The sequence below is a fragment of the Trachypithecus francoisi genome, unplaced genomic scaffold (assembly GCF_009764315.1).
Source record: "Trachypithecus francoisi isolate TF-2019V2 unplaced genomic scaffold, Tfra_2.0 Lachesis_group2, whole genome shotgun sequence".
Classification (NCBI taxonomy): Eukaryota; Metazoa; Chordata; class Mammalia; order Primates; family Cercopithecidae; genus Trachypithecus; species Trachypithecus francoisi.
This window is the reverse complement of record NW_022681465.1, coordinates 76214934-76230335: the sequence shown is the minus strand read 5'-3', so window position 1 is coordinate 76230335 and position 15402 is coordinate 76214934. Positions and strand designations below refer to the sequence as shown.

Below are 15402 nucleotides of genomic sequence, written 5' to 3'. Positions count from 1 at the left end.
ACTTGTAACTTCTCTTATTGCTTATTGTCTCCCCCTTCTATTTTTCTAGTCTTCCACAGCTACTTTTTCTCCCCTCTCTTTTGGAGTTAATGTTTCTCATGATTCTAGACGTTATTGCTTGTTTTCTGATTTTTTCTTTTCTTTTTGGCAAAAGAAGCACGTTCCTCCTAAACTTTTTTGAAACTTAAAATGAGTCAGGAAGAAAGCCTGGAATGTGAGTCTTCTCCTTTCTCCCCCTCAACAGCCCTTACTTTGTATTATACACAGAGTTTTGCAGGTGTGCAGCATTTTTCACTAACACCATTTAGGGTTGGGCCTGTTTTTGTGTCTATAACAGATTGAGGTTGTCACTAAAATAAAATAAAAAATGAGGACGTTACTGCCTTGTAGCTCTTCTTTTCCCTTACCTAGATATAAGTAATGTTTGCCAAGCAATCACAAACACATTGTCACCAAGGGATGAATTCTTATCCTTCTCTAAGCTTTAAATTAAGTTTTCAGAGTTATAAAGTAGGAAGAGTGCAGGGCAGAGAAAGCAACCTTTTAAAACAAAGTTCAAATCAATAACAACATTTCCTAGTCTCTACTTTTCTGCTAATGACTGAAGACGAGTACCAATTAGAGAAGTCTCAAATGTCTAGATTTCTGGTTGTAGCAAGTGGTGGGACTTGAGATCTATTCATAGTGCCATGGAAAAGTCCAGGTTGTTCTTAGCTACCTTTCTTCCGTCTGGATCTTGCCTGAGGACACTTAGATCTGCCCATTGCTTTGCCCTGAGGCTTTTTCTTTGTCCTTTATTCTGTCTTACCCATTTCTGACTTCAGGAGGAAAACTCTGCAGTCTTTGGTAAGGGATCTGGGGGTCTTTTATTTTTATGTTTTTCCTAACCAGCTCATTTTAGTCATCATTTTCTCATCAGGTTTTCCACTAATGCTCATGTTATCACCTGATCTCACTAGACTTTTTAATCCTTCTGTTGCTTCTTTCTTACTGTTCTCAAGATCACACAAAACTGGTACTGAAGTCAGTCCCTTCAATAGCTAGCATTAAGATAGTTCTGCCTCTTCATTTTTTTTTTTTAAACTCTTTTCATAGATTGTCTGAAAACATGTTTTCTTCTTTTGGTTTGTACTTCAAATATTTTCTATCTTAGCTCTTAACTCTGCTAACCAACTCTGAGAAAGCTTTGATTTTTGTATAGATGTTTTCAATATTGTTGAGTGTTGTTATTTTGACAAATGCTGCACATGCATTTTCTACAGTCTGAAAGCCATTCATATTAGGATGACAAAACATGTAATTGTTTATGTTTAGCGAGATTCTTGCTTATCAGAGTTGTTTTACCAGGACATATTCATTCTGTTAGTTCTGAGAGTTATGATGTAATTGTCCTTGGTAATGAAGCTTTGTCTTGATTTGTTGTTTTCTGTTGAAACATTCTTTGATGGAACCAAAAGAAAATAGTGACGGGTTTCCATCAGCATTTTCAGTTTAAGTGAGCAATACTGATTTTTTTTTCTTCCTTTTTTATTATGTTCCTTGCCCCTGCTAGAGGGTGAGGCAGGAAGACCAAATAGGAAGCTGCTGTCTCAATTGTAGCAAGAGATTTGAGGGCCTGACCTTTTGGAGCAACATTAGGCGTGAAAAATAATTCGCATTATTGTTTTCAAATATGCAGGCAAGAAGAGTTTCCTTAGTTTAGCTCATAATGTTGTGACTGCTTTTAGGGCTTAGAAACTTCAGTTTTTCTTAGAATCTCTATTTTCTTTTTAACATGCCCTCTTTGGTACATGTCTAACTAATTGTGAAATTCATCACATGACCCACTTATGATCTCCTAGTTTTAGAAACTTAGTGTTTATCGCATCTTTTGAAAAAATAACATTGTGGGTTTCCCTTTTGATTATAAAAGTAAAAGGAAAATAAAAACAACTTGTGCTCTTACCCAGAGATAACAATTCTTAGCATTTCCATGTGTTTCCTTTTATTTTCTGTAGGTATATAAATAATTGTCTATGCCAAAGTGCATTTCTATAAATTTTTATTTACTTATACAAAATCTTGATTTTATGAAACATGAAATTATGAGATGTCATTAAATATTATGAGTGCATAATGTTGATTAATCACATGGATACACCATGTTTATTTGACCATTTCCCTATTGTTGACCATTAAAGTTGTTTTCATTATTATAATAAATTTTGGGCTTAGTATTTTCATGAATAATAAATCTTCATGTCTATCCTCAGGATACTGGATTAATGTACAAACACATTTTTAAAGTCACAAACTTCTTTGAAGGCTAAAACTGAATATGTAAAGATGTGAATGAGCCCTAATGGCTGAAAGTTCCAACCAGTTGAAGAGGTAGCAGCAGTGCTTAGCTGCTCTGCATTCCTCACCTCCACCTTGAATAGAAAATACTGGAACATAGAGAGTTTTCAAGGGGAGGACATAGAGTGCAGTGGCAAGGGGTCTTCGGCCCCACTTTCCCTGTCTCCTCACTCATCCCCAGGTGCCTCTCTACCCAGTAGTTCAACTTGGATGCTGACATGTTTTCTGATCTTTCCTTGGAATTTTTGTTTGATTTTGGTCAAAATTTTTCTGTTTATCAAAGATGATAGCTTTAATCCACCATGTCCTTGCCTTTTTCAGCTATTTGTGTGCATTGCACGATGAGTAAAATGTCTTCTGTAAGCCCTGGTATTCTTGCACTGTAGGAAGAGCCTAGTGAAGGCATATTGTAGTAGAACAGTGTAAGAAGGGCTACTTAACCTCACAGATTTCCAGATTTCAGTGAATAGTTTAGGAAACAAAAATCAATACAACTGTCCTTGTATAAGTCAGTTCATGGAAGCAAACAATTATTTGCTTTAGATACTGTATCTGTTAAGCTGAGTACTCACAACTTAAAGGTATGTGTGTTTGTGTGCGTGTGTGTCACCAGAAAGCTCATTCTTTGACCACAACAATGTCAAGTTTAGTTTTTCTTGATCGTTGTTATTTTGAACTGTTTTATGTTGATAGAAAAATTGTCTTTTAAATGAATTCTAAAATAACAGACTAATGTGGAGGCATTTCATGTTGCTGTGATAATGACCTTATTCTTGGTGAATGACTTTGATTCTAATTAAATTGAGTATTTCTAGTTATTAATTAATATTTCAGTTTTGAGTTTCCATATTGGAATTAATTATCTGTCTTTAAGTGAATTATTTCAGCAATTGCAGTTGTATCACAATCCCAGGAAGCTAACAAGAATAATTTACAACTGTTACAAATAGCATTCGTATCTTTATTTAAAAAGCTCTTCAATTGACCATGCAGATGTTATTACAGATTTTTGTCTTTGATATGATAAATTTCCCATTAATTTAGGAAAATCTGTGTTTAAGGAATGTGCTATCAAGTTTTGCATAGTTGAGCTGCAATTTGTGAAAGTTCAAGCAGCCGTACTGACAAACCATTTGACAAATTTGTAACTGAGCAAAACTGTAAATTTGCTTAAAAATTTGTCTTTTAAGCAAAGGCTAACTTCTGGAGCTCTATGGTCTGTATTTTCTGTTCAGAAACATGCACTTGAATTTCTTCTCTTTTGTGGGTCCAGGAGGTGTATAGACATTACTCATATGGGCACATATACATACATAGATAAATGTTCATATTCTGTCATATATATTTACATCGTGTATCCAGCCTAAGTTGTATGTGAAGATGTATATACTTTTAAAAAAATTAAAAATATTCACTTTAAGCTTCACTAACTTTGAAAGAAATTTCTGTTTGTCTAGGTTGAAGAAATTGTGGATATTGGAGCATTTGCTCCAGAAGACATCCATATTCCTCAGATTTATGTACATCGCCTTATAAAGGGAGAAAAATATGAGAAAAGAATTGAGGTAATTGACTTAGCTGCTTTGTCAGTATTCACGGATCCAGTTACAGAGATAATGCATCCTTGAGGCCATTCCGGATGATGGGGAACTGGAGCTGAGGAGAAAGTCTGGTTTTGGATCTTAGTAAGAGTTTCTCATGTGTCTTACCATAATGGGGATATGATGGTCTATGCCTCTGTGCAGCCTGACAGTGCCTTGTCATCACAAGATATGTATCACCATGTCATGAGATTCTCTAGGCTGTGTCTACCAGGCTTCTATTGTCCTAATTTATGATGTATAGTTTTTCTGGCTGTCTTAGAGGGGATGTAAGAATAATCATGTCTTTGGTGGTTTTACCCCTGCTGAAGTCTTATCTTAATGTTTGGTTGTTCAAAATTGTCTATCTTTTTTTTTTTTTTTTTTTTTGTTGAGACGGAGTCTCGCTCTGTCGCCCAGGCTGGAGTGCAGTGGCCGGATCTCAGCTCACTGCAAGCTCCGCCTCCCGGGTTTACGCCATTCTCCTGCCTCAGCCTCCCGAGTAGCTGGGACTACAGGCGCCCGCCACCTCGCCCGGCTAGTTTTTTGTATTTTTAGTAGAGACGGGGTTTCACTGTGTTTGCCAGGATGGTCTCGATCTCCTGACCTCGTGATCCGCCCGTCTCGGCCTCCCAAAGTGCTGGGATTACAGGCTTGAGCCACCGTGCCCGGCCTCAAAATTGTCTATCTTGAAGGTGCTTTGCACTTTTCTAGAGTGCAGAATGTCATTCTAATTAGCTTCGGGCTGTGGGTAGCTGGTGAGTATGAGATTGTGGCGAGGAATGTAGGTACCAGGAGCGTTGAAGGTATTCTAAGGCCAGTGTGTTTGTCCCTGTTTCATTGCTGTAAAGGAATACCTGAGACTGGGTAATTTATAAAGAAGTTTATTTGGCTCACACTTCTGTGGGCTATACATGAAGTATGGTACCAGCATCTGCTTCTGATCAGGACCTCAGGAAGCTTTTACTCAGAGCAGAAGGAAAAGGGGAAGCAGGCATGTTACATGGCGAGAGAGAAGGTGCCAGGTTCCTTTAGACAACCAACTGATATGTAAACTAACAGAGGGAGAACTCCTGCATTTCCAAGGGGATGGCACTAAGCCAATTCATAAGGGATCTGCATCCATGATCCAACACTTCCCACTAGGCTGCACCTCCAACATTGGAAAGTACATTTCAACCTGAGATTTGGAGGGAACACATATCTAAATCATCAGCCAGTGAGAACAGAGAACGGCCACCTTGCCAGAATTACTATCATGATTCAGAATTGTCTAGGGATCAGCAACAGAATAGACATATAGTAGGTTGCAGAGATATCTACCTTATAGATATCAAACAGGAAGACATTTTATAATACAAAACCAGTGTCAGGGGCCTAGGAAGAAAGGATGCGACTTTTGCAAACATGAGCCTGTTTGTGTCAAAGAGACTTAATAAAGGAAATAGTTTCCTGGCTGGTTTCTGTGTATTTCTGTGATTCCTGTGATGCATTTGTGGTAAAAGTAGTCTAGAGTTTGCAGGTGGAAACAGGCAATTGGCAGCAGCAATACCTGGTAAACACATTCTGACAGTCCTGAAAAACACATTCCCAAAGTATGTTCCTCTTTCATTCTTCTGGCCAGTCCCTGCGCACCAGAAGATAATTTAGTTAGAAGAGTAACAGAAGTAGCAGTGTGATGATAGGAACAGATTATTTGCTTCAAACAGACTGAAGAGCATATCTTCCTCTTTAAACAAATCTGATCACTTTCATTTAGTTCCTGAAGAATTATTTCTACCATCAAATATCACCCATAGTATTTTTTAAATCTCTGGTATATTGCAGATTTGTCTCATAATAATGGGAGCGAGCTCATCTTTTTTCCAGTAAAATTTATTTCAGCAGTGATAAAATATAAAGCATACCTTCAACCACGAATAATTTATTTCTGTTTAATTTAAAGCGTTTATCAATCCGGAAAGAGGGAGATGAGGAAGCCAAATCTGCTAAACCTGGAGATGACGTAAGGGAACGAATCATCAAGAGGGCCGCTCTTGAGTTTGAGGATGGCATGTATGGTATCCTTTATCCTTCTGAGCCTGGGCAAAGACATAGCCTTTGCTTTTCCCATATTGATCAGGCTATTAGACCTCTTGCATAGTGAGTCATCTCTAGTCTACCGTAACTTTTAAGGTAATTAATCAATGCTTTTTTTTTTTTTTACAAAATGTGGCATATAACCCAAAGATGTCAAGATATATAACAGATACCTCTTTGCCTTCTTGAAACAAAATGGCAATCAATAATTTGCTTAGCTATTTTCTAATACACAATAGATTTCAGTAAAACTTGCATTTAATGGGAGATTATTGGGAAAAGAGATTACCCAAGATGAGTGTTTTCAAATCTCAGAATTCTTAGTAATAACCAATGCTATTTACTTGCTCTCTATCCTGACATTTGCATACTCATTGAAAGATCCAGCTTCTTAACAGCCCTCTTATTCTCTTGACAAAGATCCTGTGAGTACCCTTTTATATCTGATATTTTGTAAGGGTATTCAACAAATGATTCAAATTCTGCTTTAGATACTTTGTCAAGAAAAGGAGGTAGAGTAGACATAATTAATATTTGGATTTTGAATGCATTTAACAAGTCTGTTCACCATTTTGCTAGTTTTCACTACAGCAGACATTGAATTATATAATACAAATAGCACATATAAATACACATAGCGTATGATAAAATGAATTTTTGTTGAATGGTGGATACAGTAAAGCCATACTTAAAGACCTAGCACCTAAAGAATGAGAGACATGACAAATGTCTCCATTCTCTGAGCTTCCCTAGTCCATGAATGTCAGTCTTCCAGACTGTGATCTTGACTGGAAGAACTTTTCTTTTTCTCCTTTCTTTTTACCTCTACCTCATTTTTATTCATTTTTCAGTTTACACCTTGTGTTATGGTGCAAACCCACATAAGGGAAAAGAATAGCATGTTGCTGCTCTTCCAGCTCTTGTATCAGCAAGGTGTGGAGTCAACCAAGTTGAATTAGTAGGTGAAAGATGGTCACTGGACTTTTTTCTTAACCCGTCTTACCCTGACTTACCATTGATGTTTAAACACTGACTATAATACTGATTTTGCGTGTTCTTTATTCAGTTATTGTATTGCCTGTGAAAAATATTTGCAAGTCAGTTTATGTAAATGGTCTTTCCGTATCTCCTACTTTTCAACCCAAAATACATAGACTTTTTTCCTCCCTGGTGTTTGACTTTAAAATATTAAAGAACTGAGAGAATGCTAGAATATGATGAAAGAGTTGAGGTACCAGGCTTGTAATTTGGGTTGCTCTGTCCTAAAAATACCTGCTCATAATGGAATTAATATCCCAATGTGTTCTGTGCATTATTGAGAAATAAATCACAAATAGCACTGTACTAGACTGTGATAGAACATTAGAGGTAAATCAAGTAGCTATAATCATAGCTTCATAGATTTACTGTATCCACAAGAAGTGACCTGGGTCATTGAGTTGTACTGCTGGCCTTTGTAGTGTGTAATATGGCACCATATATAAACCTCCTCTGGCCTTGATTCATGAAGATTTCACTGTTAGAATCTCATCAGAGTGCCATCATTCTTTGTACTAGTTCTGGTGAGGTATTTGGTGTGCAGTGGTAGTGAAGAGTAGTGGGCAGTAGTTCCGAGCAGTGTATCTTTGATCTGATCAGCCTGCCTGTGTTGATAGGCAGGATTGAACCTACATCATTGAGTAGTAATCATCGTCTCTCCTGTTTTGATCATTTAAGGAAGAAGATGCAACAACCTCAGTTAACTCTTTGATGCCGTAACAACAACTACTTTATATATGGGCTCAATTGTATTTGCTGAAATTTAATTTCTTCCCCACTTTTCTTTTTATGTCACAGAACATTCAGTTACCAATGAATGTTACCATAGAGACCCAAAGTATCTGATATACTTTTAGGCAGAAATTTTGGTATTGTCAGAAAACTTTTTTAAAATTTAAAAATGGTAACTCCATTTATCAATAAAGATGATAAAAAATGATCTTTTGGCAGGAGTTTTGAATAGTGAAAATAATTCTTTAAAAGTCAAGCCGTGTTTAATAATCAGTCATAATACATCAACCCAAATTTGTAGAGCACATTAATGAAAATGTGCTTATATTTTTGTTAAAATGTAGCAAATGGCTAGCTTCTGAGGCCACTACTTTGATATTGGTGAGAAAGCATATTAATGTTATTGAAAAAGATGTGACTAATTGGAGACTTTTTTTGAAAAATTACAAAATAATGCCCAGAGGGTGATTGGAGAATATATTCATTTATTACATTCAGAGTAAGCCACCTTTAAATAAAGTTTCCATTCAAATCTATATATGTAGAAGATTTATGGCATAACTTCTCTACTTTTTATATGCTGGACCTTAACATCTTTTTTTTCTAGCTAATTTGGGCATAGGAATCCCTCTCCTGGCCAGCAACTTTATCAGCCCAAATATGACGGTTCATCTTCAAAGTGAAAATGGAGTCCTGGGTTTGGTAAGATGAAAATTTGTTCTTTAAAATCCAATCTTAATAAAGAATGAGATATTTCATGTTGTGAAATTTTTTATTAAATTTTTTTATTTCAATAGCTTTTGGGGTACAAGTGATTTTTGGTTACATGGATAAATTGTATGATGCTGAAACCGGAGATTTTAGTGCATCCGTCACACACAGTGAAATCTGAGTTGTTGCTTAAAGTGCCCAACCTTATTTTTCTTTTTATCATAATAAAATATTTAATTTTTCCCTTAAAATGTGAGCAAGATAGTATTGTATTTTATGTAGTAGATGGTGAGTTCCTGACTCTGGGCTTTCTGACTGCATCTCCCATGTGGAACCTGATTCAGAGAGACCTCAGGATTTCCTGTGTAAACTCTTTTTCATCCTTCTGTTGTTGGACAAGATAATGAAGATTCTTAATAGTTCTATGTTAAATAAAATTAAGCCTCAGAGTGAGAAATTGAAGAGGAAGGTTTCTACTTTAGGACAGGGACATTGTTTGAGTTGATTGCCTAAAAAAACTGTAGAAGTTCTCCTCTCGTTATCCTTTCGAGGCCCTATTGTCCAAAAGGTTAAATTTTTTTCTTCCTTAAGATTAAGCATCCAGATGAGCTCAGTTTTCTTAGTTAGGCCATATTTTTTCATTATTATAATAAAATCATATATTTTTTGCTTCCTGTATGACATTTTAATTTAATTAACAATGGCAGGGATTTGGTTTGTCTATTCATAATCTTTTATTTCTCAGTAGATCATAACTGTTAATGCAATAGAAATTATGCATATGGAAACATATTCATAATTCGAAATATAAATAATGATCATGGGCATACAGTTGATACTCATTGAGGCAATAATCGTGCCATTTTCAAAGACACAAAAATGATATATGTTTGGATAAAAACAGATTCATGTGGAAGTCAAAGACTTGCTTTTGTTTGTTTGTTTTTTGAGGCTTAATCTCTCTGTGTCGCCCAGGCTGGAGTGCAGTGGCGCGATCTTGGCTCACTGCAACCTCTGCCTCCTGGGTTCAGGCCATTCTCCTACCTCAGCCTCCCAAGTAGCTGGGACTACAGGTGCCCGCCACCACGCCTGGCTAATTTTTTTGTATTTTTAATAGAGACGGGGTTTCACCATGTTAGCTAGGATGGTCTTAATTTCCTGACCTCGTGATCCACCCGCCTTGACCTCCCAAAGTGCTGCAATTACAGCCATGAGCCACTGCGCCTGGCCAAAGATTTGCGTTTTTAAGGTGCCTTAGAGATTATCTAGAGTGATCAAATTCCTAGTTTTGAAGAAAAGGGAAATAAATTTGTGGATTATCCGTGGCCAGTGTTTAAAGGAAAATTTACATCGTTCTGAACATTAGTTGCCACTTCAGTTTACAGGATAAATTTGTGGTCTCTCTCAAGAAAGTATGTAAAAATTTCACAGCCAATATTTCTTCATTTTTGGCTCCATCTTTTATCTTATGCCTTTTCACTTTTTTATAATTTCCTCCCTTTTCATCGAATATATGTGATATTCTTTAACTACTTGCCCTATTTAAATAGAGTTATGTTATAAAAACATATGGAAAATTTTAAAAACTTTACTGAGAGTAGCTGTGCAAAAGGAACATAAGGACGTAAGTATATCAAAACTTAGATGTAGTGAGGAGTAAGATTAGAAACTCAAATTCAGGCCTACAGTTTACAAATCAGAAAGCTAAAAGTTTGTATCTCCAGGTCCTTCTAGCCAAATAATGTGATGTAGTTTGTATTCATTAATCCTCATGGAAAAGTTTTTGAATAACGTTGGTTGCATAGTAGGTACTAAATCTTTTTTCTTTGATTTTTATATTTTTAAGAGAATGGGGTGTCACTATGTTGGCCAGCCTTGGTTTGAACTGACCTCAAGTGAACTTCCTGCTTCAGCTTCCCAAAGTGCTGAGATTACAGGCATGAGCCACTGCCCTGGCCTACATTAGTGTTACCATTAGTTTTGCTGACCTACATTTCTAATACATTTTCATAGTAGGGACTAAATAATTACTTTTTGTTTTATGGACTTGTGTTTCTAATAGTATAGCATTTCTTTCAAATTGGTAATTTTTAGAAAATATTTTTCATTTGCCCAATCACAACTTTAGTATAGAAAAGACTAACATAAGAAACAGAGCCATGGACACAACAGAATTATTTTTCAAAAGTTTACCTCTAGTCTTCGGATGATAAATTTCTAAGGTTTTTAGGGAAGTTACTTATATTACAGTTTTAATGTGATTCAGTGAGAATCTTCATTTACTGATTGGATGTATGCTGTATTTGACAGGGTCCATATCCACGACAACATGAAGCTGATGCAGATCTCATCAATGCAGGTAAGCTCACTTATTTCTAGCCCTTCCTTTTGCTGTTAATATTGTGCTAAATAATAAGAGTTTGGACTCAATTCTTTGTCTTTTCCTGGAGAGCACTCCATAGTATTCATTGTTGAGGAGGGGAGACAAGATTTTTTTAGGTCTTCCCTTGTTCAGGAATGAACAAGATAAAGGAGGAAATGCAGATGACGGCACATTTAGTGGAAGAGCTTTGATGGGTCAATCAATCAGGGTCCTGCCTATGAATAGAGAGCACTCTTACATTGGGTAATTGAGAGTTAGAGGAAGGGACAATTTACAAGGGCATGGATAGGATTAAAAGAGACCATGAAAGGATGGTAAAATTCCACAGGGAGTTATCACCTCTGGGCTTTCTGGGGCAGGTTGCTGTGATTTGACTGAGTTCCTCTACCAAAGGCCACTTAATAGGAACTGTGACCTTTGGTAGAATAACTCAGTCAAATCACAGCAACCTGGTTGGGTGGAGGGTCTCCACTGCTGGATTGCTTGCCTGTGCCTTCCATCGGTGAATCTCAAGTCAAAGTAGGTCAGCCTTCTTAGGATAGAGAAGAGTGGGAGTGAATCCATAGCAGCAAAAAGAAAAGATCTGGTAAAAACAGGCGTTTTTGTTGGTGGTGATGCTTACTATTTTCTAGTTCTCCTTGGAGCAGGAGAGGAGCTTAAGGAGGTTCTCTGCTGGTAAGTACGATCTGGTGATGTAATATATGTAGTTTTGTTGAACTGGGGACTAGAGCCTTGTCTTCCCTTTTATTCCTACAGGCATATATATGCTTTGCCTTTTATTACTAGCCTTTTCTTTGACTGGGACATAGCCTCATATATTAACAGCCTAGAGGAGGAAGAACAGGTCAGGTCTTTTGGTCATCTTCACTGCCTATGCTTGAGGCAACATTGCCACCACTTTGGAGCCGTATATAATCCCTGGAGTGCAGCTGCCCATAAGAAGCTAATTTTTAGGTTCTAGCATGATTTTCTGTATCCTTCTTTTATTCATTCTGCCCCCGCAAAACTATTATTCTTACTTTGCATTCAAAAATAGTATGTGTAAATTTCAGATGACAAGTAATATGAGCTGAACATAAAGGCCAGCTGCCAAGTAAAATTGATGTTTGATACTTAGAATTTTTGGAAGTGAAACAGCTTCTGGTTGAATAGTTGAATTAGTTAACACGACTCAACTCTGAAAGGCCTACTGTGATAAAGCAATGACATTTAACCAAGGCTGTAATTTAATTGTACTGTACCCTTTAGCAGTAGCTCATTGATCTGTGAAAATATTTGCTGCTTGGTTTAATTGATTTATGATGTTAGTGAGTTATTTGCAAAATGAATAACTGCATGTTCCAAATTTCAGGCTTCCGTTTATAAAACCCACTTTCCTTGGAAAAGTTGTTAACTTTTTCAACGTGGTTGGACATTAGATGTTTCTGATTCCATAGAGCTTAGAAGTAACTCAGTCCAAATGAAGCCACCAGTTTTATATTTCCACCAATCTTAAATTTCAACTTCAACACATGAAGTGCCACATTTATAAACTACTTTATAAAACAAGAATTCATTGCCTATGGGAAGCCAAGCTGCAAGTTAGTTTAATAATATTATAACTTTTTCAAAGTCCTTTTTGGAAGTTTCGATACTTCGATACTTTTGATTTTAAATTAGGGAGGAAATACTTTAAGCTGGAGAACCTAGAATATAAATTGGTGGTTTCCTCAATTCCCAAAATTAACTGGAAGACCAACCCATTATTTGTGTTAGTTTCAAAGCATTTTATGGAAATCTCTTTGAATACAAAGAGTTATGTTTCTGGATATAATTTGTATATTAAAAATTCAAAATTATAATAGAACTATTTCCAAGGATCTCTTTTTAAAAAGTCTTATAAGGTTATGTAAAAATGAACTACCAGTTGTATAGTATTATATGGCTTAGAGCATACTTTTTCACATGTATTATACCATTGGAACCTCAGATGAAACCTTGTTATACAAATTGGGAAACTGAGGTTCAGAAAATTGAAGTGATAGATTCAAGATAACATTGCTAGGGACTGAGTTCATACCCAGTCTCCTGCTTGTGACCCCGGCCTTCTTCTGTATACACTGAGTTATACCTGCTGATAACCTCACTTGCACAGAGGTGCAGACAGCAGTGCTTGGAACATTCCAGAGGTCCCATCAAGATCTGGGCTCTCACCTAGATTAACCCAATGCAGTTGTGAAATTTCTAAGTCTCATATTTTTGCTTCTGTATTGTGTGTTTTGAGTTCTTCATTTCTTAATATTTTCTTATTTTAATATACAGTATTTTAAATGACTTGACTTTTAATTTAAGTTGCTTTAGAAAGAATCACCATGTTTAATATCCCTGGCCCCCTGCCATGTCCTCTCTACGCTAGTGGTTTTCAATGAGGTGGGATCTGATTTGCCCCCAGAGACATTTGGCAATATCTGAGGACATTTTCGATTGTCACACCTGGGGGAGTGATATCTAGTAGGTAGAGGCCAGGGATGCTGATAAACATCCTACAACAACCAGAACAGTCTCCCCATCCCCCAGAGTTAACCAGCCCCAGTGGTCAATAGTGCTAAGCAAGAGAAACTCTGCTCTAGAGGTATATGTATCACATCTGAAGAATCACAGGCCTGCAGTCTAAAGTACAGATAATACAGCATTCCAGGCCTCTGTAGTGGTTGCCATTATGGCTTTTTGTCTTGCTATACCCTTCAAGGATATTTTTGTGTACCCATTCTGGACTGCTGGGTGTTTTCTGATTATGGCTCATACTCTTCTTTGCATGTCTTTGCTCTTGGTGTGTCTTTCATGAGATTTTGTTCTGCTCCATTCCATTGTTACCCCATCTCCTTACTGATAACTTTCTATCAACATTCATTATGCTTATCCTGCCTATGAATAGAGAGCACTCTTACATAGGGTAATTGAGAGTTAGAGGAAGGGACAATTTACAAGGGCATGGATAGGATTAAAAGAGACCATGAAAGGATGGTAAAATTCCACAGGGAGTTATCACCTCTGGGCTTTCTGGGGCAGGTTTCAAGTTCCAGCTCATTTTTCTTCTCCAAATCCTGCTGTAGCTCAGAAATGCCCATCCCCTAAACCCACAAAATATCTAGTGTCTCTCTGAGAAGCATATCACATTTTGGCTTGTAATTATTTATCTCTCCTGCTGTATAGTAAGTTCCTTTTGCTTAGGGCAGTGTGGTCCAAGTGTGGTCCCCAGACCCACAGCATCAGCATCACTGGAAATGTTTTAGAAATGAAATTCTCAGACCTCACCACACACCTACTGAACTAGAAACTCTGCATTTCATAAATCTTCCATGTGATTCTGATGAATGTTAAAGTTTGCAAACCACTAGTTTAGATCACCCAAATTTGGTTTATAACACTGTTTAAGGCATATAGTAGGCATTTACTATTGTGTGGATGACCTTTAAATCATGAGCCAAAGGACTCAGTGACCATGAAATTGATAACTTTATTGCCCAAATATGAAAAATTCAGATATACATAAAAGAAAAATTGGAGGAGACAGAAATCAATCAAGAATAGCCAAATAAGAAAGCCCTCTTTATGTTGCTTGTCTTTAGTGATGACTTTTCTTGACCAAACTTGGACATTGTATGTGAAAACCATGGATTCAACTTTAGGATACTTATTTTTGTTTAGATATTAGATGTTTAAAAATGCTGAAAATTAACCTTGCTTCAAAAGAATGTAATTTTTAAGATACTGTAATGTATTAGCAGAGGCCTTGATAATGTTTTTTCAAGAGAGTTGTTTTCTGGGCTCGTTAATAAAACTATGCTTCACAAATAATATAGGGAGATCCAAAGCTCTTCCCATTGATCTCAGTTTCCTGTAACATGGTAAATATGCATTGTATGTATTATCAGCCAGTACAGATTATCTTTTGGAAGTCAGTGTTATTTAGCTCCTAAAAAAAAGAACTGGAATTTTTAATGTTTTTCTTCCTTTTTGTCCTACAAATTCCTCCTCTTCGACTTGCCGCCTTACAGGACTGATGAGGGTCTGAATTTGCAGGTTATAGACGTTGTGTCTAGAATAAGATTTAGTTGTGTTATGCCTGTCTTAAAACCTAGAGCTCACATAGGCTGGCTGTCCAACCCCACCATATAACCAATTGCTTGGTCCTGTGGCATTTATCCCTAGAGGGGCAATGGCATTGTCTCTTTTATAAGTAGCTTTGGAGAGAGGAATAACAAAAATGGCGATAATAAAAGGTGATGTTTATAGAGCCCTTTCTCTGATCCAGGCAAGTTAGAGTAAGGACTTTGCATGCATTATCTAATTTAATCCACTAAATCTTACATGCTGTTTAAGAGCCACTGCTAACCATACCAGGAAGTATTTTAAAAACTTTTCAGTTTTGTGGTACTTTAAAAGATACAAAGATGTTTCCATCATTTAGAATAAAACTCCCTCGAGAGATATATATTTATATCAAGATGAAATATTTATTTATTTATAAATAAGCTTACTCTTTCTCCATACTCAAGTTTG

General features: G+C 36.6%; 1 protein-coding gene across 2 annotated transcripts in view; it reads left to right on the top strand.

Moving 5' to 3' along the window:
* Positions 1-15402, top strand: part of OXCT1 (3-oxoacid CoA-transferase 1) — a 144720-nt gene that overhangs the window by 58994 nt on the left and 70324 nt on the right. For both annotated transcript variants that reach the window (XM_033179459.1, XM_033179458.1), the window contains exons 8-11: positions 3795-3902; positions 5863-5977; positions 8374-8468; positions 10788-10836. In XM_033179459.1, the coding sequence (XP_033035350.1) occupies positions 3795-3902; positions 5863-5977; positions 8374-8468; positions 10788-10836 (367 nt within the window). The remainder of the gene's footprint in view (positions 1-3794; positions 3903-5862; positions 5978-8373; positions 8469-10787; positions 10837-15402) is intronic.